This window comes from Neopelma chrysocephalum, unplaced genomic scaffold (assembly GCF_003984885.1).
Source record: "Neopelma chrysocephalum unplaced genomic scaffold, ASM398488v2 Primary Assembly neopelma1_63, whole genome shotgun sequence".
In the NCBI taxonomy this organism is placed as follows: Eukaryota; Metazoa; Chordata; class Aves; order Passeriformes; family Pipridae; genus Neopelma; species Neopelma chrysocephalum.
The window spans coordinates 7,389,350-7,404,164 of record NW_020897720.1 but is presented as its reverse complement, the minus strand read 5'-3'; the positions used below and the strand labels follow the sequence as shown (position 1 = coordinate 7,404,164).

The following is a 14,815-nucleotide window of genomic DNA, read 5'->3' as shown; positions in this document are numbered from 1 at the left end:
AAGTCCTACCCCAGCTCCTTTTGAAGCATTCCTTTCAGTTGCCTTATTTCCCAAGGAATATATTAATAAGATTCCTGTAAATCCCCAGATGTATTTATTGAACTAGGGATGAATTTAATCATCCGCATGTTTCCACCTGGAAGAATTCCCAGACTATTACGGGGCAAATTCTTCTCTACAGTGACCAGAAAAAGAGGATTTCTATTCCTCTATAATTACTGCCTCATCTAAGAAATGAGTTTTACTGTATTTGCTTTTCTCAAGCTCTCCTGTATTCCTAAATGGTCATTAGTGTTTTTTGGTTTTCTCCATTTCAAATTGGCTCTGGGAATCAATGGAGAAAATGAAGAGCTGCTGCACAATGACTTTATGAACATAAATGTCCAGTAAGTGGCACTGCAGGACCAGGAATTCCAAACCTTGGATGATAAACAGTGCAGTCAGAGAGTAAAGGCAAGCGTGGGAGATGTCAAGACTTATCTGTTCCATGAAAAAAGTGGTTGTAGAGCAGGTGGGGAATGATGTGGTGGCATTCCTGAAGGTACAGTGCAAGGAACTGGGGTGTTTTCAGCTGCCGGCTCTGGAATATGGTATCAGGAACTGGCCTTGGCACCGAGCTGGGCGTTATCAGGGGTTTGCCAGAAGAAACCAGCAACATTTCTGGGAACTGTTCATTAGCACTTGATCGGAAGTGCCTGGGAAGGCTTTGTGCTGGGTTTTGCCATCAGGAGCAGAATGCTGGACAAGGTGAACCATGTACATACAGCATCTCCTGTGGTCTCCTGACGTAATGTACATTAATTTTATGTAGAAAATCCAAACCCCAGATTGGAAGGGACGTCAGTACAGTCTGGGAGAGTTCAAGGATTATTTCTGTAAATGAGCCAGAGATGCCTGTGAGGCTGTGCCAGTATATCAAAACCATCACCCGTTTTTTTCATTCTCAGCGGATAAGGAGTAAACTATTATCGTGGGAAACTTGATCAAACAGACAAGGAACACTACACTTTTTGGCAATATAAATTGTAATAAAACTCTTATATAAGCTGAGAGAGTGTTACTTACAAAATCACTTAAATGTTTTGGCTCCATCTGCAATATTTGAACTCAGCTCTAGGTTACTCATGCTATACTGTGCCAAGCTAAATTGATGCACACTCAATTTTCCTATTTCTCTAGATGCATAGTTATATTGGATAAGAATGGAAGGGAATGAAGATGAAAAGCCAATCTGCATTTAGAAGGGACATAAAACTATGTTTAAAGGGATAAACCAGCCTTTCAAGGGGATTAGGAAGCCATTTCCTCTATGATGTGGCTATTTTATAAATGCCTCTTGTGGGATCGTCCGTGCCCTGAAGCATCTGTGCCAGCTGCTGTTGGCAGCAAGACCATTGACTAGGCTGAGGGATCTGGGATGTCAATATGCACCTGTGGGGGCAAGAGGAGGTGCAGGAATATCCCATAGGGCACATGGAACAGCCACAGGATCTTAAAACTGCTCCAGCCAGACTTGATAATTTTTTTTCATCATCGTCTAGAGACCAGATATTGCTGAATCCTTATACTTTCTGCTCCTGAGTTTTTCTAATGGCTTTATAAAATAGCAGTTAAAAAAAGGAACTCTCAAATGTTTATTCCTGCAGGCACATAGGGCGGAACTTAGGATGCAGAAGCAGAAGACACACAAGACGTTGCTTGCAGCAACATGAGAAAACAGGTGAGAAGAAGGCTTGGCAGCACAACATATGACAAAACAAGACACCACAGGACAACTTGGAATAGCACACAGCATGTCACCACATGCAGCAGCACAAACAGCATGGAACAGCGCTTGACACTGTGTCATGGCATGATAGATATACCTGAAAGGTGATAGGAGTGCCTAGAGAGTGGTGAGAGATTCATAGCAGCATGAAGTTCCTATAAAGGTATGGAAAATGTCTAGGAAACCACATGAAAGTCCTACAAAACTACAGGCAACTCCTGGAAAAACCATGGGAAATTCTTAGAAAGCCAAACTGAATTCCTAGAAAGCTGTGGGAGGACTCCAGGAAAACAAAATGTGAATTCTGAGAAAATTGGCTACAAATTCCCAGAAAGCTAGAGGGAATTTCTTAAGAAGTAAGGAGGAATTGCTATAAAGCAATGGAGGAATCCTAGAAAGAAATGCACAGTTCTTAGAAAGCTGTTGCAAATTTCTAAAGAGCAGAAGGGAAATTCTGGAAGCAGAAAGGAATTCTTATAAATAGAACAAGATTACTAAAAAGTATCAGGGAAATTTCTAGAAGGTCATTAGGGATTTCTTGAAAGTATGTGGAAATTCCTAGAAAGAAAATCTAGTTCCTGGTAAGGGGAAAGAAACACTTGGAAAGCAGTGGGGAGATTTCCTAGAAGGCAACATGAAATTTCCTGAAAGCTGCGTGGAAACTCCTTGAAAGCTGGAGGGTATATTCCCAGAGATCACTAGGAAAATCCGACAAAGGCATGTGAAATTCCTAAGAAGACAGAATCATAGAATCATTTAGGTTGGAAAAGACCTGTATGATCATCAAGTCCAACTGTTCCCCCAGCACTCCCAAGGCCACCACTAATCCACATCCCCAAGATCCACATCTGCGTGTCTTTTAAATCCCTCCGGGGATGGTGACTCCACCACTGCCCTGGGCAGCCTGTTCCAGGACTTGACAACCCTTTGGGTGAAGAAATTTTTTCTAATATCTAATCTAAACCTCCCCTGGAGCAATTTGAGGCCATTGCTCCTGGTCCCACTTGGGTCCCATCAGTCGCAGGCTCTGGTGGCTCTCTTGGCTCCCCTGAGGTTCCCCTGGTTGGTGAAACTCCCTGTGCACTGTACTGGATTGTTCTGCTGATGACTGTGCTGGCACTGAGTGTGGAAAAATGCAAGAAAACAATGGAAAAATCCTGACTGAGCTGTCCATAGTTCCTAAATACACAGGGGAAATTCTTAGAACAAAATGCTGAGAAAATCACAGGAGAAAATCACTGTAAAGAGCAGGGGGAAAAGTAAAACTAGAAAGTAGATAGGAACAGATCCTATAGCCTTTCCTGAAATGGAACTTGTATCTAGAAGACATCCCTGATTTTAGTGTCTCCTAAATGGAGGGGACTGGTTTGATGGACTGAGGAAGAGACACTGGATGCCTGTGTTGGTGAAGCTGAGCCCTGACCTGCAAAGCCCTGCCCTGGGGAGCTGAGCTTTGCAGGAAGGGAGCAGGGAGAACTGGCTGGCTTGGAAGGCCCCTAACCTTGGGACAGATGTTGACAAATGGATGGTGAAACTCAGGGAACATTTCCAGCCTGGGAAAGTACTGTCTGTTAGAGATTGTCTCAACAATGGCTCTTTGCAACACAGGGCAGGGAAAAGCCAAGGGCATCGAGGCGGGATGCAGAGGGAGATGTTACCCACGTTGTGGGATGAAACAGTCTTGCCTGATGTGGTGGGACAGGCACGGAGGCTGGAACAGGATAATGCATCCGGATGAGCTAGGGTGAAAGTGGATTTAGGGTTATACTGTAGTTTGGGGTAATCCAGTTGGATCAGTGGGTTTTTCAAAAGTTTGAATGAAAGTTTGTCATGAGGAGTGGAGCAGCCCAGAGTTTAGACCTCAGGATGGATTCTTGTTTGGATTCTTGTCCCAGTGTTATACTGAACTTGGTGGAATGTTTCTGACTGCCATCAAGCCCAGACTGTGTGCTTGACTTTGACAACCAGCATCTTGCCTCGGAGAACAGTTTAATCCCAGAACCTGAAGGTGGAACTGCGACATTGCAACCACAGCAGGGTTGTCTGGGGAGCTGCAGATGGGAAAATGCTGCCTGAGACAGAGCTTCAGGAGTGGGACATTTGGAGTGGTCTGGTCATTGCTGGACTGCTGGTTGACCCTCTCTACCACAGCTGCACCTGCTGTGCTCCTTGGGCACCCTGGGGCTGCTCCCCATGCAGAGAGCCCTGGCTGGGCTCCTGTGGCTCCCTGCAGTGCAGGTCTGAAATGCTGCTGTCAGTCTTCACTATGAGCAAGAAGTGATGCTTCTTTTTTTTGGTAAGTGTTAGTTTAATTATCTTTAATTCAAGGATTTGTAGCCTGCCAGTGGCAAAGCTGTGAAGACTGACCATGCTGGATGTGTAATAATGTGAATTTAATAATCGACTCTAGGGCAAACTGTTGCTCACTTGTTGTAGGTACCAAGGACACTCTTCATCATCACATGTCCTGCATCAGAAAACCACACAAATCTTCTCTTAAACAGTTCTCCATCCAACAGTCAGGGGCTGGGCTGGAATATGGGTTAGGATCTATTTGATGCTGGCAGGCAGCTCAGGAGTAAATCTGTAACACCAGCTTAGGAGAGAGTGCCACCTACCAAACCATCTGCTGAGAAAATTGTATTATCCACAGTCTCATCCACTGCTGCTAGAAATCACTGTCACAGTCATTGCTGAAGAGTTTTGCTGCTAATATATCTATTTGTATTCTTTTTATCCATCCCCTCAGAATTAATTATTCCTCAGATTAATTTCATTCTAATGAATCATTCTGTATCACTGGCTTTATTTCATTTCTGAGATACTAATTAATATGTCAAAGCCATCTTTAACATGAAAATTGCTGTCATTTTTTTCCGTGACTTTCTTTTATTCATATATTCAATTTTTTTCTGAGGGCCCAAAATGTCTGTCCAGTGTGGAGTGAAAGAAAAAATGAAAGCTATACACTATTTAAAAAAAAAAAAGCATATGCAAATAAAGCCTAAATTGGGAAGGAATGGCTCAGTCTGTATTTTTGTGTTGATTTACTAGTTTATGAGCCATTTCATATAGTAGGTCCTCAGCAATCAGCCCTGTAGGGTTTTTATATACATGGCTTAGAATACAAAATTCAGCAGTACATCCAGTGTCTACATTTGTCAGTGAAGTGATCAGAAATTTTGAGATATTTTGTATTTGTTGATGTAGATTAGGTTTTGAAGAAAGGGTCTTGTTAGTTTGCTGTGGATTTCCTGGCACTGTTCTGCTGTGCCGCAGGGATGAGGCAGTCAGAGGAAGCATTTTTCTTTCCTTAGAGCTCTCCTCTCCTCTCAGCTATAATTTATTCTCATCATCCTCTGCAGTTTGGCTCTCTACCCACTCTGGAGGGAAGTGTTGGCAGGGCAGTAATCCCTCTCCTACCCCGTATCTCTGGCAAATGGAAATCCCAGAAAGAGAAGGGGGGAAATTTTAGGTTTCCCTGCTTGAGTGATTTCCAGGGTGATTTAAGATCCAATAATGGCCTTTGCATTGATGGAGCAGGTCGAGCTGCAAGAGGAAGGTCACTCCAAGCGTTTCTTGTAGGAAACTTTTCTTTCTCTGGTCCTGTGGGAGTGAGTGGGTGGAACTGGAAAAACCCCATAAAAAGTCACTGCATAAGCTCTGCCGATTAAATAACACAGTTATTGGCAGCATTGCACCGAGCTGAAATTACCCACAGCTCCTGGGGCTGGGGACTGTTCAGGTGACAGCTTCTTCTCGGATCCCTGGCTGCAGGTTTGGTACTTCTCTTTCTTTCCTGTCTTCCTCATCTCTCCAAAAAGAGCCATTTTGTTGTACAATCTGGGGGATTACAGCTGAAACCCCCCAGCTCTGCTCTGGGTTTGCAGGTGTAGAGAGAGGTCAGTGGTGAGGGAGGGAAAGGGGACCAGAGCCTGAAGGGGCTCTGAGCAGGAAGGGGATGGCAGGTGAACACAGCTCCTTCCCCTTTACAAACAAGGAGTTTAGGAGTGGTTTTCCACCACTCCTAAAGCTTGTGTGTGACACGAGGCTGCTTTTTGAAAGGTTGCTGCTTGATTCCCACAGAGCAGAAATCCTTTCTGCAGGCTCCAAACTCTGTGGCCCAGGGATGGAGTTGGGCTCTCCTGGCTGGGATCAGGGCTGAGCTCCAAGAGTCAAGCATCAGTGTCCTGGGAGGGGAGATGCCAGGGGAGCAGCAGTGCCTGGTCCTGCCTCCTGAGCACCCTGCAGCCAGTGCATGAGCTCCAGATCCCAGGAAGCAGTAGCACTGCACAGCAAATCCTTCCCATTCATACCCTCCTGCATTACCCTCTGTGTCCAGCTTTGCCACTGCTTGAATTGGCTGCCTCAAATGAGTCATTTAAATTCAGACTTTCATACATGGTGTTTCTGTCTGGGCTTTTTTCATTTTTCTTTTCCCTGTTAGCATTCAGATTTCCTCACTCACTTCACCAGTGACCTGATTGATACCTGGAGATGCTTCATGCACTGGTTGCCATTGGAAATACTTCACAAGTCAACATCAAAAGGGCACTAATGTGCTTTTTGAGATCAGCCCTACTGAATCCCCCAGACATGGAGGGACATGCCTATAATCTACAGTCAAAAAAAAGTGCCCACACTCAATACTGAATATTTAGGCCTCTCTTTGTCAGTGTCTGGGGACTAGAAATCATTTCTCTCAATGATCCTTTCTTCTTGCTGATGGACCTTTATCATTCAAGACTTATCTTGAGATCCTTGGAGATGTTAATAATAGTTTTTGCTTCTGCCATTCTTTGCTCTGTGCTTTTTTATTCACTACTGTAGTTTTCCCTGTAGAATGCCCAACATGATAATATCAATTTAAACAATGTGCTTCAGTGATCTTTAAAAGAGTTCATATATTTCTTTTCATTTCCAGGAACCCCTGATTTTCCTGAGATAGTTACACTGAGGATAAAGTTATCTTGGCCTATTAGTATAACCAGCTATTTACAAATCTGACAGTTCTTTTAGACATTATTTCTGATAACATGCCTCAGCTGATTTTATGTTTAATAAATCCCATGCATGCAGACAAAAAAAAGCACCCTGAGAATGATGTAAGTACAATTTGTATCCATGTACTGTGATATATTTTGTAAATTCAGTTGCCTTTCTCCAGCTCTAGTCTGGGCACTATTTTTTAGGTTAAAGCATGTTTTATCTCTGAATCTCTGCTATGGGCTTTGTTCAACTCTGACTTGGTCTTCCAGTAGCTAATTACTGTTTGGATGGAGGTCATTTGGATCAAGGTGCTACTCAGTATTTATAAATTGTATTTTTAAATCTTCATATGGACCAAGTAGGATCTTCTCCAAACAAAGTCCCCTGGCAGGAGCAGGTGCCTCACAGGGTGGGAATGGAGACACAAAAGCTTTCCTTTGGTGGGCATGCTTTGAATCCAGCATCAGTCAGAAGTGATTGAAAAGCATTACATAAAATTAAGCAGCTGTTTTATGTTGGTACCCAGGGAGAATTAAAAAAGCTCTGTGCTTGTTTCTGAATCTCCAGGAAACACCTGCACCAACAGCTTGTTGCTGGCAGTTTTAGGCAAGTCCAGACCTGGATGAGAGCTGATCCCTCTCGCACTGGCTGAGGGCAGGTTGGTCAGAGAGCAGCAAAAGGAAAATTCACCCAACACTCACGTAACTGGTTCCCAGAGTCATGTCAATCAGCTTCCTAATGCCACCACTAAATTTACTTAAATAATAATAGGGGTTTAATGGATTTCACTTTTGTTCCTCACCTGGGTATGACTATTAAGTCTTGAAAGTTTTAAAAGCTTATAAATTAGCTGAAATGACAAATGAGTACAGCAGGGTGCCCTGCGTGAACTGCTGGTGTTTGAAACCACTGTAGCTGCTGAAGGGGCTTTGCTCCACTAGTGCAGTCAGGGCTGATCCAGACCTCTTGTTCATCCCTGAACTGGTCACACAAACTTAAAGAAGACACAGGAAACAGGCTCTGGCTTCTGAAACTGATACTTGAATTGCCAAAAAAATAGGGCCTGTGAGAGTCTTACAGGCTTTGGTGGGTAGGAAGTTAAATTAATGTCGAATGAAAGTTTGAAACCCTCACTCATCTGAGCAGCATTATGTTCCTCCAGCGCTGAATTCAGCCTCTTCCCGAGGAAAGGCCACTTCCTGGTAAAAAAGAACTAAAGAGTTCACTGAATGAGCTGATAAGCAGATGCTTGAGAGCAAACTGGTCTCTCCTCTGCAATGTGTACCTCAGTGTTTCTCTGCAATATGCTTCGAAAATTCTGCTTTTTGTGTGCTCGGGAGTTGTGATTTCTCCTGGAATAATCCAGAGAGTAATTTTAGGAGAGCCTCTGGAATTTGTTGCAAATAAAATCAAATATGCTTAGTGACTTCTGTGTTCCCCCCCAGCAATGTTCCCCTCAGCCCAGGGTTTCTGAGGAAAAAAAAGAGTGTGCTACCTTTTTGGAAAATGCATATCATGCAGTAAACCTCACCTGTGTGGTGCTTTAAGAAGGAGACAAAAGCAAAAAAATCTTGAAAATAGAAAGAGAAAACTTACAGTGACTTTCATTAGAGATCTCTATTACCAAACAGCACAGGATTCATTTTCTTGTCTATTTTCACCCTCCTCTGAGGATGAATGATGATTAAAGGACAGGATAATAAGCAGGAGGAGGTTGCGGAGAATGAGAACTTGCTGAGAAGCAGTTAAAATTTATAAAAAAAGAAAGAGAAGGAGAAAGGCAGATAAGTGTTTCAGTTAACTAGTCAAGGTTAGCTTAGCACTGTGTCTGCTTTAACTGGCATTATGAAAAATGCCAGTTGGCACAAAAGCAACTTCACTAGTGCTGAGCCTCATGAAATTTATGTTGACAGCTTAGAGTATTTGTTCTTCTAGGACGTTTCTTAACCTCCCTGTGATGTCTTTTATATCTATTTTCTGATTGTTGGGGGTAAGATTCCTATGCAAAGGCTGCAAATCAGCATGTTCATCTTTCACTGCCTGTTGCAGCCAAGGTAAGCAAGAAAAAACCCTTGTGGAAAACGAAGGGGTTCGAAGAATAACCGCTCTGGTTTTGGTGCTTACTACTGAACGGGAAGGATTTTTGCAAAGGAGAAAAATGGTTTTGAAGAGAGCGGCAGGTCCCATTGCCGATGGGTTCACCTCGGGGGTGCCCGTTTGGGGCTCCGGCGACTCCGCAGTGTTTGTCCCCTCTTTTTGCCATCGCCTGAACCCGCACGAGTCAGTGGGGATGCGGCTCCTCAGCAGCCACACGCCCCGGGAGCCCGGGCTGTGGATTTTCCCCGCTCCCTCCCTGCCTGCCCGCGGGACAACGATGCCCGCAGGATAACGACGGGGGAACGCGGGGAGGACGCGGAGGGGGGCGCGGGGCGGACGCGTCTCGTCCCGTCCCCTCGCTGCGGCCGCTGCCCCGGCGGGGCTGGCTGCCGGCCCCCGTCCGTGCCCACCCCTCGGCCGCCCAGGAGAGGGAGCCCGGCGGCCGCGGCTGCGCCAGGAGCCGCGGGGCTGCGCCAGGCGGGGGGCGGCGCGCAGGGAGCGCGGCCCCGGCGGAGCCCCCAGCCCCGGCCTCCCGCCGCCCCTGCCCCGCCGCGCCGGGAGCGGCTCCCGGCCGCCCCTCCCGAGCCTGCCCCGAGGGGAACGCCGCTCCCCCGGGTCGGGGCAGCCGCGGTGCCTCGTCCCGCGGCCCCCCCCGAGCATCGCCCATCGCGGGGGCGCGGTGCCGGTACTCACTGTCCGCATCAGTTCACTGAACCGGCTCGCAGCGCCGGGGCATCGCGCAGCGCCCCGGGCGTCCCGCAGCTCGGCGGGGCTCGGGACCGGGCAAAGTAATCCCGTCTGCGCTAAACTCCAGGAGAGCCGCTCCCGGAGCCCAGCTCTGCCTCTCGTCCCGGCTGCCCGGGACGTTTTTCCCCAGGAAGGCAGGAAAAGCTGCCCAGAAGAAGCTGCGCCCAACCGAAGATGTTAGAGGAGGCGAAGGGGGGTGGTTTTTTGCCCGCTGCGTGCCTCCATGCCTGTCATTCCCTTGTCTTAATCCTTTAGGAAGGAGTCGCCAGGCAGACAGAGCGTTCCTGGAGGGGCGATGCTGCCGAGCCCTGCCCCGGGCAGAAGGAAGCCGGGAGATGCGTGGCCCGGGGCGGGCTGCGGGAGAGAATGAGGAACTGCCTCCGCCTGCGCCTTTCCGAGAGGGAAAAAGCATGGTAAGAGCTGGACCCGATCCCTGGAGCGCAGCCCCACTGAGCAGGAGGTGGGATTATTCCGGAGTAGTTATGGAGAGCTATAACCTGGCAGTGGAGTGTTAAAGCGACTTGTCCCTGCTGGAAGAGGAACCCACTGAGGGCACCGCCGGCGTTGTGGCCGAGGGAAGGTCACTCACGTCCTTCTCCTCCTCTCGCCCTTCTTTCTGCATCCAGCGAACGGCAGTAGAAAGAACTGGTAGTCGGCTCTTGCCAGTGTTGGGAATACCGTGCCTTTTGCCTGGGATGATTTGCCCTGATGTGCCACTTCCACGGGATGTACAAAGTGCGACTGGGACTGATCTGGCCAACAAAGTTTGCAGAGTGATCAGCAGGGGCCGTGGGATGGAGGGAGCTGGGCACGCACCAGCAGGATCCGTCACGCACGGTCTGACAGCACAGACCTGCTGCTCCCTTGAAAACTAACTCCTTGATGGTCCAACTCTTACTTCTCCCCTGCCAATTTGCACTTTCAGGAAAACAAACAAACACACACCATGCAATGCAGTGTTCCTGTGCTGGTTTTGTATATAAGATTTGCTATGCAATTACAAAACTAAAAGAGGAGGAGAGACGGCCCTGCATCCCAGAGCAAAGAGAGAATCAGAGGTGAAAGGTAGGAGCCAGCATTTCTTGTTTAAATGAAACTAAATAACCTGAGCTACTTCTTACTGAAAATCTTTCAAACACACCTACTGTATGTTTATGTGTTTTGTCTTGGAAAGGTAAAAGAGTTTGAAACAATGTGAAGAATTCCTTTCTGACACTGCCAAGAAACAGAGAACCGATGCATTTTGTAACAGGAACATACTGAGGAGGAAGGATGGAGTGTTTCATCAGTGAAACATTTAGGGAACTAGTGAAAAGGCACCTTGTATAATACGCTTCAGTAAATATGAAGGGCTAGTGCAATGGACACTGGAAACACTCGATCAATAGTCTATTTAAGTGAGAATATATGCAAGCATGGAAAAGTGATTGCTTTCCTGTCTGTGGGGTGTGTTTGGAGAGGACAGCAGCAGAACATTTGCAGGTGAGCTGTCTGAGTTAAGCTACTTCATGCTGGGGTGGTGCAGTGTGTTTCTGAAGGGATTGCTAAAAAACCCAGTCTGTAGAGTAGACTGTGTTTATGCATTTTCAGTTCCTGCTTGTAGAGCTTTCAGGATGTTTTTCAGGATAATTCAAATTGGGTGAGGTCCATCTGGGGGTGAAGGGACTGTAAGAAAGGACCTTTGGTCTGTTTGGTGATGAGTAATTAATGGACGTCTGATGTCTCTGATCTCTGCAAGGCAAGGAGCTGATGTCGTCATGAAAATCATGATATGATTTTCCCTCAGGAGAAACTATGACTTGGAACGACACCACTATGGACGGGGAAGGGTTGCTGGTGGAAAGGGACTCCTCTTCCTTTCGGATCCTCACAGGCTGCTTCCTCTCGCTACTGATCCTCTCCACGCTGCTGGGAAACACGCTGGTCTGTGCAGCTGTCATTAGGTTTCGCCACCTCAGGTCCAAGGTGACCAACTTCTTTGTCATCTCCTTGGCTGTGTCAGATCTCTTAGTGGCAGTTTTGGTCATGCCTTGGAAAGCTGTGGCTGAGATTGCCGGTTTCTGGCCTTTTGGTTCATTTTGTAACATCTGGGTGGCCTTTGATATTATGTGCTCAACAGCCTCCATCTTAAATCTCTGTGTCATTAGTGTGGACAGATACTGGGCCATCTCCAGCCCATTTAGGTATGAGAGGAAAATGACCCCCAAGGCAGCCTTCATCATGATCAGCGTGGCGTGGACTTTGTCCGTGTTGATTTCCTTCATCCCCGTGCAGCTGAACTGGCACAAGGCTACAACCACAAGCTTTTTGGACTTGAATGCCAGCTTACAAGGTGTAAGCATGGACAACTGTGATTCTAGCCTAAACAGGATGTATGCCATCTCCTCTTCTCTAATTAGTTTCTATATACCTGTGGCCATCATGATAGTGACTTACACGAGGATATACCGGATTGCTCAGAAGCAAATACGACGCATCTCAGCTCTGGAGAGAGCAGCAGTGCACGCAAAGAACTGCCAGAACACGAGCGGCAACAGGAGCAGTATGGACTGCCAGCAACCAGAGAGCAACTTCAAAATGTCCTTCAAGAGGGAAACAAAGGTTTTAAAGACTCTGTCAGTGATCATGGGGGTGTTTGTGTGCTGCTGGTTGCCATTTTTTGTATTGAACTGCATGATTCCCTTCTGCGAGCCTACCCAGCCATCCAAGGGAGCAGAGGCTTTCTGCATTAATTCCACCACCTTTGATGTTTTTGTATGGTTTGGATGGGCAAATTCTTCCCTCAACCCCATCATTTATGCCTTCAATGCTGACTTCCGCAAGGCATTTTCGACCCTGCTGGGCTGCTACAGGCTCTGCCCGATGTCTGGCAATGCCATAGAGACTGTGAGCATTAACAACAATGGGGCAGTAGTTTTCTCAAGCCAACACGAGCCCAAAGGGTCCAGCCCCAAGGAGTCTAATCTGGTTTATCTGATTCCACATTCAATTATCTGTCCGGAAGAAGAACCTCTCAAAAAGGAAGAAGAGGGTGAACTATCTAAGACCTTGGAGAAAATGTCTCCAGCACTGTCGGGTATCTTGGATTACGAAGCTGATGTTTCTTTGGAAAAGATCAATCCCATTACACAAAATGGGCAGCATAAAACCTGAACAGTAAGGTTTGCTCAGCAAGACCCAACGGTGTATATTGTAATAATCTTTTGGGGAAAAATACAAGATTTTTTTGGTAAGAAACTAAGCTCTAGGGAGAAAAATACACATTTACACCAAGCCCAGAATTAATTTTCCTGGCATTCAAAGCAAATTTAACATTTTAAACAATAAACACAAAAAGATACTGGAAATTGGTTATAAAAAAAGATGTTAAACTGTACTGTTCATACTGAGGAAAATACACAAATTTAGATACAGTGCAGTGACAAAGAAAATATTGCTTCTCTACACAGAGAAACCAATTTTCAGCTTAAAGTGAGGCAAAAGATAAATGTTGAGTATTTAAAGATTAATGTTTACTAGAAGTAAAAAGATTGCTGTGTGTTGTGATAGTGGGTGTTAACAGGTCCTAATTAAAGACTGAGAGATTGTAAAGGTAGGTAGATGCCTTCTTAAAATTATTTCTGAAAAATAATTGAGCCTTATAATGAGAATGGTTATTTTTAAAGCTTTGGGAGGTAATATGTTGATACTGGTTTTATTTATTTATTGTTTTAAATTGATATTTTTCATATGTTATAACAGATCTAGCTTTATTTACGTTATTTAAGATGTCTAAATAATGGGATATTTTTGGAGTGTCATAACTACATTTTGACCAGTCAACCAGTCAGCACTTTATTACAAGCTCGGATAGTCTGGAGAGCTGGTGAGGGGAATAGAGGAATGTTAAGAAGCTCAGGAAGAAATGAAGGAATCAACTAAACCGATGCTGTGTGGAGTTCATTTGCTTGTGGGCTTTTTTTATTTTTAAGTGGGATTTCTTTCAAAAGATAGGACCAGCGTTGACTGAGTTGTGAATTCTCTTCCCTTATAGAAATAAAAGAATTGCTGCTATTTATTTTTAAAAAGTTTCATGTTACAAAGACTTTGCTAGAATGTCAAGTTTGTGGATCTGTAAATACCTTAAATATGACTACAACCTTAAGAAGAATCCAATTTGGGAAGGAGAGCGTCTTAGATAACAATTCTTAGTATATAATGTTTTGTATTTATGTAAGATAAACAGCTTTCTCAGACTTTTCTTATTTCTTATTTCAAGTCTTGGATATCTTTTCTGAACAAACACAATGGGTTATAATGGTAGTAAAGATGCCAAACGTCGTTATCACTGGTGTTACTGCAGGACCACCCGGGTCATTCTGTCTGTCTGCTACTCTATCACGGTCAGAATTAAAACGTGAGGTACCTGGTGCTTTACTTTGGGAACTGGGAGGACATTACATTTTAATAATTGCCGTGTCAATAGTCCATTCAATAAGAATAGTGCCTCATTGCCATTTTGGATTAAGACATTTCTAAATATGGATGGAACTGCAGCCCCCACCTCAAAATCCTCCTGTGAACTCCAAAAAAGTTGCCAATGTTTAATTTAAAAAACCTGCTACTTCTCCATTGTCCTTCCCTGCTGCTTCCCTTTGTAATGCCAAAAGCAATCGGTGAGCATTAGCAACAGGAACATTGGGTGTTAATAGTCAGCAGCGTTCAAAGAAATCGACTTCTTTTCTGAATGGGAGAAAATACCCCTTGGAGCAACTTTTTCATAACATATATTAAAAAAATGTGTTGTCAGGAAAAGAGAACTGAGAGGAAAAAAAATTTAACAAACTATATACATCCTGCATCAGGTCTGTGTATTTATGTATTGTGAATGTTTTCATAATTTTATTGCCTGTATGCTGCTTTCATACATATAATAAAATTATTTTGTGAACAGAAGGTCAAATAAAACAATCTACATTGCATTTATTAAATTCATGCTGTTTTTTGGCAGTTGTATTAATCATGTTAAAGGGAAGGACATTTCCTTTTTTTCCCCATTTGCCTTTATTTGGGATCACATCCATAAGGCCGATTGGAATTTCTATTAGAAGCAGGGGAAACCTCCCTACTGGAGACCTCTGAGCCCTTGCTCTAAACTAGGATTTGAAAGCAGTAAAAGCAGCTTGGAAACAACCACTCCCTTTAAATGTGTAAAGCTCGACCTGCTGGTGATTC

The 14,815-nt window shown here is 45.0% G+C and overlaps 1 protein-coding gene across 10 annotated transcripts; it reads left to right on the top strand.

Annotated features, from left to right (window-relative positions):
* The first annotated feature begins 717 nt into the window (after positions 1-717).
* DRD1 (dopamine receptor D1) lies at positions 718-14,571 on the top strand. 10 transcript variants are annotated; one of them, XM_027682504.1, is made up of 3 exons: positions 718-4,064; positions 6,693-6,873; positions 9,857-14,571. In XM_027682504.1, the coding sequence occupies exon 3, from the start codon at positions 11,396-11,398 to the stop codon at positions 12,752-12,754; it is 1,359 nt and encodes a 452-aa protein (XP_027538305.1). In that variant the 5' UTR covers positions 718-4,064; positions 6,693-6,873; positions 9,857-11,395; the 3' UTR covers positions 12,755-14,571. The 10 variants fall into 10 exon arrangements, with proteins under 10 accessions (XP_027538305.1, XP_027538309.1, XP_027538308.1 ...); XM_027682507.1 differs by lacking the exon at positions 718-4,064 and adding an exon at positions 4,083-5,545; XM_027682508.1 differs by lacking the exon at positions 6,693-6,873.
* Positions 14,572-14,815: the final 244 nt, after the last annotated feature.